Consider the following 12,235-nt stretch of genomic DNA (forward strand, 5'->3'; position numbering starts at 1 on the left):
AACCTAAATTACCGGGTTTATTTAATACCCCGAGGGGATAAGTCACTGCTGATTTTTTAAAAACCATTTACTTTTCATGGTATTCCCAGGATAACCTCATTTAGGTGGTTTATACAAATCAGGGCAATTCCACAGTACTGTAAAATGTTCAGTTTGGTAAATGGTGAAACCCTAAATCAAGTGGATAAACATTTCAGCTAGTGTCTTCATTAGTTTACTGATTAAAATGTCTATTGGGTGTATAAATATATAAATTTGGATGTCATTCCCCTTTGATGGGTGATGTTTACACCTTTCTCTTAGGAAGGTGGCGGCATCCCTTCCTAGTTAATATATTAATAACACCACATACTGTTTTAAAAAAGAACACTCAACTAAACACTAACTTTAATACATAACTAATAAATGTGCACACTGCTTTTGCCGATTGTGTTTATTTTGTGTGTCCCCTAAATACAGGTGAAGGGTCGATCACTGTGGAGAAGAGGCAGGCACAGCACTGCTCCCTCTTCCAGCAGACACCAGCTCACACAGTCCTGCAGATGCTGAAGAAAAAAGGGCATATCATAGGGAAGCACACAGAGCAGTGAGAGCGGGGCTGAGTGGCGCTGGAGAGGATCTTTATTCTTGCCAGGAAAGCATCTCTGAGGCTGCTACCTTACGTAGTTTGAAGACATAATAAAACATGAAATGTTGTAATTTTGGTTTCCTATTTCTGTATGCTCAATATCCCTCCCTAGAAAATACAGCTCGTTAAAAAGGCAATTTAAACTTGCCAACAGTTTTGAGGTAATTGCTGGATGTTCTGCCAATCATTTTAATTATAGCATAATTGTTAAAGGAGCCGTTCTACAGATGGTTGCCTAGATATGCCACCATCCCTGCACCTGTTGTGTCTGTATACAAAGGATACATATGGTCAGAGCTTTTATTATTGCTTTTTACAACATGAGGCCCCACAAGGGGCTGTGACCCAGTGCTCTGACCGATAAAGAAGCACGTGCCTTGTTATACATGTGACTTGTTATACAAAAGTTTGTTTATTGTGTAGATTCATTTGAACACTTTTTTGTTTGTGTTTTATTTTGAATGTATTATTTTGTTTATTGCAGATCACTATTTCCAGGTATTTAAATAAATAATAAAAAAAAAACTAGAAATGCTTGACTAACAGTGAAATAATCCCTTAATTTTAAACAGTTTGATTAATTTTAAACATTGACACACACTTATGTTGAGATTTAATTTACCATTAACGATTTAGCTCCCACTGTTATTCTGAGGATAGCTTATTTGGAGTTATATGTTTACAATAGGGCTGTGTTAGAAGGTTTGTTCGCTAGCCAAGAATTTGAAGGTAGTTCTAAACCTTCGAAGGTTCGTCAGGCAGCATTCACGCAGTGTCAGTTTTTTTTCTCTCTTGTTCATAGAAACCGTTTGACAGTCTGAATACTAAATCACACATTAAATGTAACTCGCATGGAAAATTTGATATTTTGATTTGTGTAATGCCCATTACCTAAACAAAAGTTGTATGAAAAATAAAAAAATAAACACTACCAAATCAATATACATGCACCTCTTTTGGCGCTGCTGCTGTGCATTGGAGCAGACCATTGTGGTAAAGTACTGGGGGTATGTATAGTGACTGCATTGCTTCAATAAAATATGCACTGAATGCCTAGTGTACAAGATGTTGTAAGAGAGGTGTTATGGTAAAATAAGTATGAAACATAAAATATACACATAATGCAAACTGCAAGCAACTCTTGGTGTATCATGGAGGCACAACCAATCTCCAGGATCACATGACAAGTGTAAGTTAACATTTATTATTATTATTATTATTAGTAGTAGTAGTAGTAGTAGTAGTAGTAGTAGTAGAGATTATATACTGATTGCTGAATTTGCTATTTTGATTTATGTAGTCCTTGCAAATGTTTTCCAAAAAAGTTTTTTTTTTTTATTTTTTTTTTAACAAATCCACCCATTGCAGTTTAAACACGATGAAAACATGATATTTATTTCTTAGCAGACTTACAATTGTTACAAGATATCACATTATTTTTTACATACAATTACATTATTTATTTACATATTATTACCCATTTACACAGTTGGGTTTTTACTGGCATAATCTAGGTCAAGCAGCTCAAGGGTACAGCAGCAGTGTCCCTCACCTGGGATTGAACCCACGACCCTCCGGTCCAGAGCCCTAACCACTACTTCACACTGGATGACATCGTAGCCTTCATGATCAATGAATAACAACTAGAGCTGTGTGACAGAAATAGAATGATTCTTGGTGGGAAATCTCCCTCCTGACCTGTGAGGGCATGAAGTAACGGGAACAGAGTACCCTGGATTGGTTGGCCTGACAATTCATTCCCAGGGTTAAAAGGAAGTCGGTCATCTAGAAAGGTGGCGGAACTCCGGTGCACTAACTCATCAACCTGGAAGGGAAATGATGTGGCAGCCGTGGATTGGAGGAGCGGTGGCACTCGTTTACCAACGGGTTATGTGTAACGGTACAAATGGACAGAGAGACATGATCTGTTCCTTCATTTATGGTTAAGGAAACAACCCCAAAGGACCACTGTTGTGATATCGTACGTGAGTGTTTTGTTTGTTTTGTCACGTCTCTAATTGTTATTAGTAGACGGCTAACAAGTTCCGGAGCTGTGGCCAGAGGCCAGCACAACACCGGACATCACTACACCTGTGTCATGATAATTATTGTATTAGCACCGCAAGCACTGCAGCATGCACCAAGGGCAAGTGACTGTTTGTCTCTTGTGTTTGTAACTGGACTATTTATTATTTGGGACTGCAAACCCTTTGTTTTGAACAGTGCAATACACCTTGCTGTATATTGCCTGGAATTATTGTTCTGGTCATCAGACCTGGATTATAATTAAACCTCCTTGCACTTAGATTCTTGTTGTCTGCCTTTTCGTTGATCACCGTATCACTCCTGCACCTGCACACTGCAGGCCACAAGCTGTCATTGAGAGGACATCATCATCATCATCATCATCATCATCATCATCTTCCATTCCTTACTTGTGGCGGGGAAAAAAAAAACCCTGCGGGGTTCAAAGCTGCAGCATGAGACTTCTACGCTGATACAGACACGCTTTAGCCTGCTGCGCCGCCGGTCAGCTGTTGGAATGCCCCCAGTTTTGGCTTACATCCGTACTTGACGGGTTTGCACTGAGCAGGATCTGCTCGACTCAAAATCTCCAGCTTCCGGTTTTAAAACCAGCAGCATCCGGTTACATTGAGAAAACGACCTGACGATTTCACTTGTTGCTATACATCAAAATAAACCAGGGAACACAAGCACTTTGGTAACCATACCAGTTACACTAAGCTATTTATTATGTTTTGAAACAGCACATATTGCACAAAAAAATAAAATCTGAAGGTTCGAACTTGCAACCCGCTGCACCTCTGGGTAGCTGTTGTAATGTATTTAATTTTTAAACTGACATAAATTAATAAATGGCAAGCCAGGAAAATACTTGTCAATTGATTGATTAGGTTGATGTTTTTTTATCCAGCTCAATTGATATTTGTATAAGCCTACCCATATATTATATTAAAATAATATATATATATATATATATATATATATATATATATATATATATATATATATATATATATATATATAAGTATACCGATAGCCTATTAGTCATACAATATGACGCTTGTGAGTCAACACTTAGTGTTTGTATTTGGCAGTATATGTCAGTGGTGTAATGGGTTAGGGACTTCACTACAAACTGGAGGGTCAGAGGTTCAATCCCAGGTGGGGGACACGCTGTTCTTTTACCTATTGCTCAAAAAAAAAATATTGATTCCACTTTAAACATAAAGTTTTAAGCTTTCTTTAGATTGAATGTGAAAAAAACCCATAAATTCCTCTTATACACATTTATTGAGACATACTGAAATATAAGTTGTCAAACTAAGGTAAAATGTGTCATTCTCCTTCTTATCGTCATCATCATCATAATTTTCCGTTCCTTACTTTTTGTATGTAGTGATCTTGGAAAACAATAAGTAAAGAACAGGATATGTACCAGTCATGGCATTTCACTTGTTGGTCAACATCTTAATAAACCAGAGAAATCAAGCACTTTGACATACATACCAGTTATATTACGGAATTTATTTAGGTTTTAAAACAGCACATACCGCAGGAAAAAAACCCTGCGGGGTTCGAAGCTGCAGCATGAGAATTCTACGCTGCTACAGACACGCTTTAGCTGCTGCGCCGCCGGTCAGCTGATGGAATGCCAACCAGTTTTGATGCTTACATCCGAGCTTGACGAGTTTGCGCACAGCAGGATCTGATCGACCGAATATCTCCAGCTTCCGGTTTTAAAATCAACAGTTATCCAGTTACAATGAGAAAAACGACCTGACTCGATTTCACATGTTGGTCTACATCAGCATAAATCAGCGAACGTAAGCACTTTGATATCCATACCAGTTGCAGTAAGGTATTTATTTATGTTTTGAAACAGCACATATCGCACAACAAAAAAAAAAATCAAAAAAAATCCTGAGGTTCGAACTTGCAAGCCGTTAAAATGTATTTAATTTTTAAACTTACATAAATTCATGAATGGCAAGCCAGGAAAATAATGTCATTAATTGATTTGGCTGAGGCTTTTATCCAGAGCAATTGATATTTTTATAGGCCCATATAAAAGTAAAAAAAAAAAAAAAAAAACATGTTAAAAAATGTATATAGTGGCGTCATGGTTAGGGCACTTCACTACATACTGTACAGGTAGTGGACACACTGTACAGGTAGTGGACACACTGCTCTTTTACCTATTGCTCCAGAAAACAATACATTGGTAATTGTATGTAAAATAAATGACATAATTGCCCTGGATATTGTCTGCTGAGAAATATAATAATAATCTCCAGGCCTGGTTAGTACTTGGTTTTAAATAGGTGTTTAATTCCTAAACACATTTAGAATCATAAATTCAGTAACGTGTTTGAAAAGTGTGACAAATAGCCTCCGTGTTTTAAAGTTAAACACCCGGTTTATAGGCTATGTCTTAGTGATAATATTTATTTCAATTCATCATATAGCCCCAAAGGAATCAGTATAGCATTTGGCTCTGAGAAACATATTCTTGAAAACACCTATCATGCCTGCTGCCATGTTTTGTTGGATTTGTTATGAAAACAATGTTGTTTCTCACACCACATTGTGGGAAAGTTTGCAAGAAAGTGGACACTTCTATGACTTCTTCACTGCAAGCTGCATATTACACATTTCTTCGTTGGATTGATGAAGTAATTGTATGAACTGTATTGACACTGGGGATTTTCTGCATTCTACCAATTGCATGTCGACCAGCAACATACCGTACGGTAAGTTGTTAAATATATTCATCACTATTTAAGTCTACAGGTAACCAGTGTCTGAGGCAGATAAGTAAGTGATCCTGCTTCAAATAATTTCAAATTAACTACATTAAGTAACATTATAAAGGTGATGTTTCAATTGGGTGAGGTAGTGTGTGATTAGTACCAGGGAGTGTGGTTAATTTGAATAGAGGTTGATTTGCTATTTGATTGGTTTCCACACTGCTTTTTTCCCACCAAGTTGTTATATTGTCAGTTAGGCTATTTGTGTGCCAGCCAACTGAAGAGACTCACAACAAAAGAGCCGTGAGTCTAGCTGTGGGAGTCCAGCAAGGGGAGGCCTGCGCCGAGACGCTGTAGGAATAGATCCGAACCTGGCAGCGCTAAGGAAGACGCCATCTACTAGTCAGGACCCCCTCCCCACTCACCTCTTTCAAGCTGCTGCTCCTGCTCTACTTCCCTTCATCTCCTCCCTTCTCAACACCTCTCTCCTTTTTGGTCTCTTTGCCTTCAAACAATCCACTTTCACTCCCCTCCTCAAAAAACCTCAACCCCACCTCCCTCCAGAGCTACCGTCCTGTCTCCCTCTTCTCCAAAACCCTCAAGCGGGCTGTACACCGCCAGCTCTCTGCTTTCCTGTCCAACCACTCTCTGCTCGACCCTCTCCAATCTGGCTTCCGCTCTGCTCACTCCACTGAAACCGCCCTGTCTGTCACTAACTCATCAAACTCTGCCCAAGCTGCCTCTCTCTCCTCTGTCCTAATTCTCCTCGACCTCTCTGCTGCCTTTGACACTGTCGATCACTCTATTCTACTATCCTCTCTCACTGATCTGGGAATCTCTGGCACTGCTCTGGCCTGGTTCTCCTCCTACCTCTCCACCTCCACACCTCGCCCTCTCTCAACAGGAATACCACAAGGGTCAGTCTTGGGTCCTCTCCTGTTCTCTCTCTACACCCACTCCCTGGGCACCCTCATCGCATCCTATGGTTTCTCATACCATTTCTATGCTGATGATGCTCAGATTTTCCTCTCCTTCCCCACCTCTGACTGCACCATCCTACCTGTCTGTCTTCTATCTCCTCCTGGATGCACTCGCATCACCTCAAACTCATCCTCTCTAAATCTGACCTCCTTCCCTTCCTCCTCCTCCCCCTCCTCCCCCTCCTCCCCCTCCTCTGATCTACCACACTCTCTCCCTCCTCCTCAGCTAAGAACCTCGGAGTCACCCTGGACCCCTGCCTCTCTTATTCCCAGCACATCTCCACTCTGGCACGCACTTGCTGATTTCTTCCTGAGCAACATACGAAGAATCCGACCCTTTCTCACCAACTATGCCACCCAGCTCCTGATCCAGGCCCTGGTACTCTCCTGCCTAGACTACTGCAGCTCCCTCCTGGCTGGCCTCTCCTGCCTAGACTACTGCAACTCCCTCCTGGCTGGCCTCCCTGCGTCCAGGCTGCTCGCCTGGTGTTCTCTCTGCCTCACTTCTCCCACGCAACTCCACTGCTCCGCTCACTCCACTGGCTCCCGATCACCGCTCACATCCAGTTCAAGACTTGTACTCACCAACAGATGCCTTGACCAGACTGCACCCAGCTACCTCCAGACCCCCATCTCTCCCTACACCCCCACTCAACCTCTCTGCTCCTCCTGCACTAGAAGACTGGCTGTACCTCCTTTACGCTCCCCTGCCTCCAAAGCACGCTCCTTCTCCACCCTCGCCCCGCAGTGGTGGAACGACCTTCCTACAGATGTCAGGACTGCCCAGTCCCTGACCACCTTCCGGCACCTCCTCAAGACTCACCTCTTCAGACAGCACCTGTAGAACTCCTCTTTTTTCCCTCTGGACACTTATCACTCTTCCTTAATGTGCTTTACGTGCTCTTATCTGCCCCTTATTTTAATGCATTTAATCCTGTACTTTACAGAGTACTGTAATCTGTCACAAGTGTCATTTAATCTGTAGTATTTTGTATTTAATTATATCCTAATGTAACTATCACTGACACTATTATCTGCTCCGTTATTGAATCGTATATTGTCATACTTTTACTTGCTAGAACCGAAGTCATTGTATTTTATCTTGTTCTTAATAATATTAATACTTGTACTGTGATTCTTGAAATGTATTTTTGTTATGACTATAAGTTGCCCTTGATAAGGGTGTCTGCTAAGAAATAATAATAATAGTAATAATAATAATAATAATAATAATATTTACTGTTTCATTTTATTGTGCTATTGCTAGGTTATGTTTCTATAAAACAAGACAATTTTACCAGCAAGACATTTTGCTCATTTTGCATTCATTACAAACCTGCAAACTATGTATTGTAAATGCATTATGCTGCTTGTGTAATTAGAAGACCCCAGACAGCTTTTCTGCATTGATCACATTTTAAAATAAAATAAACAAAGTTTCTGTCAGCCTATTTACAAACAGCATGCATTATATTCAGACATTTCAATTATAATAAGCAGGGAGTGACATTAAGTTTAATTGTATTATGGATAAATCTGTCTCCTTTTCATACATTTAGTCTGTAAAACCAAAGAATGTGCGACACATTTAATATCTAGGTACGTGTATATAATAAAATAATTATGAAAATTTCTATTCCTAAACAGCAGTGTTGATACGTCATTAGGCAGAACACTGGTGTTTAGGCATTTTGGGAATTCTAAATAATTGTTAAACGTTATGTTTTTAATTTGTGCCATATTTGTTATAGTTTATTTGCTATAGTTTATAGTTTAATGTTGTTTGTTTCTATCTATTTCAGTTCTATTATTTCACATACACAACATTTTACCCAAATGCATGAAGGCCACACACCTGCTTTTACTGATTGCTTGCTTACACTCCTATCCACTGTACTTTCTGTGTTTCAACAATATTTCTGTTTTCTTGGATTCTTTTGGAGTTGTTTTTTCTCTGGATTTTGTGACAAATTTGGACATTTTTCAAAAGCCTTCCTGTCAAAAACGGCTAAAGGTAGAGATCTGAAACTTGCTGTGCAGAGTGCCCTTATTGCCTATAATAAGATTTGTTCAGGAGAGGCCAATTGGTCAACTGGTTTGGTGGCCATATTGGATTGGTCAAAAATATTCGAAGATCTTCTCCAAAACTGTTAGGCCAATCGGCACGTAAATAAACACACATATTCATTGCAAGGTCTTGTTTTAAATTTGTTCAAGGCAAGTCACTGCATTAAAAAACATGGCCGCCACAAGCCAATCAAATTTCAGCTATGACCGGTCCAATAGGTCAAATGCAAAATGTGCTTATAACTCCTTAGAGAGTGCAGATAGGTTACTACAGTGCCTTGCGAAAGTATTCGGCCCCCTTGAACTTTGCGACCTTTTGCCACATTTCAGGCTTCAAACATAAAGATATGAAACTGTAATTTTTTGTGAAGAATCAACAACAAGTGGGACACAATCATGAAGTGGAACGAAATTTATTGGATATTTCAAACTTTTTTAACAAATAAAAAACTGAAAAATTGGGCGTGCAAAATTATTCAGCCCCCTTAAGTTAATACTTTGTAGCGCCACCTTTTGCTGCAATTACAGCTGTAAGTCGCTTGGGGTATGTCTCTATCAGTTTTGCACATCGAGAGACTGAAATTTTTGCCCATTCCTCCTTGCAAAACAGCTCGAGCTCAGTGAGGTTGGGTGGAGAGCATTTGTGAACAGCAGTTTTCAGTTCTTTCCACAGATTCTCGATTGGATTCAGGTCTGGACTTTGACTTGGCCATTCTAACACCTGGATATGTTTATTTGTGAACCATTCCATTGTAGATTTTGCTTTATGTTTTGGATCATTGTCTTGTTGGAAGACAAATCTCCGTCCCAGTCTCAGGTCTTTTGCAGACTCCATCAGGTTTTCTTCCAGAATGGTCCTGTATTTGGCTCCATCCATCTTCCCATCAATTTTAACCATCTTCCCTGTCCCTGCTGAAGAAAAGCAGGCCCAAACCATGATGCTGCCACCACCATGTTTGACAGTGAGGATGGTGTGTTCAGGGTGATGAGCTGTGTTGCTTTTACGCCAAACATAAAGTTTTGCATTGTTGCCAAAAAGTTTGATTTTGGTTTCATCTGACCAGAGCACCTTCTTCCACATGTTTGGTGTGTCTCCCAGGTGGCTTGTGGCAAACTGTAAACGACACTTTTTATGGATATCTTTAAGAAATGGCTTTCTTCTTGCCACTCTTCCATAAAGGCCAGATTTGTGCAGTATACGACTGATTGTTGTCCTATGGACAGAGTCTCCCACCTCAGCTGTAGATCTCTGCAGTTCAACCAGAGTGATCATGGGCCTCTTGGCTGCATCTCTGATCAGTCTTCTCCTTGTATGAGCTGAAAGTTTAGAGGGACGGCCAGGTCTTGGTAGATTTGCAGTAGTCTGATACTCCTTCCATTTCAATATTATCGCTTGCACAGTGCTCCTTGGGATGTTTAAAGCTTGGGAAATCTTTTTGTATCCAAATCCGGCTTTAAACTTCTCCACAACAGTATCTCGGACCTGCCTGGTGTGTTCCTTGTTCTTCATGATGCTCTCTGCGCTTTAAACGGACCTCTGAGACTATCACAGTGCAGGTGCATTTATATGGAGACTTGATTACACACAGGTGGATTCTATTTATCATCATTAGTCATTTAGGTCAACATTGGATCATTCAGAGATCCTCACTGAACTTCTGGAGAGAGTTTGCTGCACTGAAAGTAAAGGGGCTGAATAATTTTGCACGCCCAATTTTTCAGTTTTTTATTTGTTAAAAAAGTTTGAAATATCCAATAAATTTCGTTCCACTTCATGATTGTGTCCCACTTGTTGTTGATTCTTCACAAAGAATTACAGTTTCATATCTTTATGTTTGAAGCCTGAAATGTGGCAAAAGGTCGCAAAGTTCAAGGGGGCCGAATACTTTCGCAAGGCACTGTATATAACACATATAGGAACTCATACATGCTGTATCAAAACATGTCCTTGCCAGTGACCTCTGACCTGTCCTAAAGGTCAAATGTAAAACTGCATATACATGCACTATTAAAGTTAGTTTGTAATATTTATCTGTGGTACAATGTTGTACACTTATGAATCTTTGCAGACTGGCAGACGCCATATCCATACAGCCATATGCCACATCCATACAGCCATACTTGGCCCTCTACATTGCTGGTTGCAGCTATATTTTGTATTTAAAATCATGGAAAAGCGTCATTTAATATCTAGGTACGTGTATATAATAAAATAATTATGAAAATTTCTATTCTATTCAATCATGGAAAAGCTTCAAACAATTTCAATTTCAAATGCATTTAAATACTTTTCTATAATATTGTGCATAATAAAGTGAGAAAAATAATCAGTATTGCTTGTGAAGTTTATCAGCTTGAAAGATGCACACTAAAGGATTCCACTTTACACAGCTTCATGTTTATTAAACATTACAAGCAAAACAAGTAAAAATAAAACTGTAATGCATACACACACACACACACACACACACACACACACACATATATATATATATATATATATATATATATATATATATATATATATATATATATATAATGTCACTTTTTCCAAACTGAGTTCTCAATTATTACATTCCTCCCCCAGTTGAACTAACAATTAGTTATTTCATGCAATGTTAGACATAGCTTAAAATATCCAACTCGTTTTGTTGTTTCACAGACCCTGATCAGCACTAATCTTGGACTACCTTACCTGAGTTAACATTAGGTAGTCCTAGATTAGTGCTAATTGAGGCCTGTGCAACTAGCCATTTAAGAGCTAAAAAATCATTCAAAAGCTCTGATTAGACAATTAGTTCAATTGAGGATTCAATGAAGTAATTCAGAGCTCAGTTGGATCAAAAACAAGCAGACAGTGGGGCTCCTGGACCAAGATTGATAAACACTGTTTTATGTAACATGCTTCTGATATTGGTACATACCTGGAAATTAGTATTAACTACGTGACTACTGTGTTTATGTTGCCATTATATAAAATGTACTCCTTCTATGTCACCTTGGTAAAGGCATGTGCCAAATTCATGATAATAAAATTGCTCAGTTAACAAATGTTGTATGCCAAATTATTTGAAATGCATTTAGCATTTGTGACATATTTGCATTTGTATTTAGTTTGGTTGTACATACATGACATTTGTATTTGCATTGAGCAAATTCCAGTTTTCAAATACATGCAGTCATTTACATTTAAAGACATTTTGCTCATTTTGCATTCATTACAAACCTGCAAACTATGTATTGTAAATGCATTATGCTGCTTGTGTAATTAGAAGACCCCAGACAGCTTTTCTGCATTGATCACATTTTAAAATAAAATAAACAAAGTTTCTGTCAGCCTATTTACAAACAGCATGCATTATATTCAGACATTTCAATTATAATAAGCAGGGAGTGACATTAAGTTTAATTGTATTATGGATAAATCTGTCTCCTTTTCATACATTTAGTCTGTAAAACCAAAGAATGTGCGACACATTTAATATCTAGGTACGTGTATATAATAAAATAATTATGAAAATTTCTATTCTATTCAATCATGGAAAAGCTTCAAACAATTTCAATTTCAAATGCATTTAAATACTTTTCTATAATATTGTGCATAATAAAATGAGAAAAATAATCAGTATTGCTTGTGAAGTTTATCAGCTTGAAAGATGCACACTAAAGGATTCCACTTTACACAGCTTCATGTTTATTAAACATTACAAGCAAAACAAGTAAAAATAAAACTGTAATGCATACACACACACACACACACACACACACACACACACATATATATATAA

General features: G+C 38.6%; 1 protein-coding gene across 2 annotated transcripts in view; it reads left to right on the forward strand.

The window, feature by feature from the left end:
* The window catches only part of cenpo (centromere protein O), a 46,252-nt gene extending 44,602 nt beyond the window's left edge, over positions 1 to 1,650 (forward strand). The window contains exon 7 of one of the 2 annotated variants that reach the window (XM_059025353.1): positions 460 to 1,650. In XM_059025353.1, coding sequence (XP_058881336.1) covers positions 460 to 549 — 90 coding nt within the window. In that variant the 3' untranslated portion in view covers positions 550 to 1,650. The remainder of the gene's footprint in view (positions 1 to 459) is intronic. The other variant, XM_034019133.3, reaches the window with a different exon arrangement.
* The last annotated feature ends 10,585 nt before the right edge of the window (positions 1,651 to 12,235 follow it).

The sequence above is a fragment of the Acipenser ruthenus genome, chromosome 6, assembly GCF_902713425.1.
Source record: "Acipenser ruthenus chromosome 6, fAciRut3.2 maternal haplotype, whole genome shotgun sequence".
Lineage (NCBI taxonomy): Eukaryota > Metazoa > Chordata > Actinopteri > Acipenseriformes > Acipenseridae > Acipenser > Acipenser ruthenus.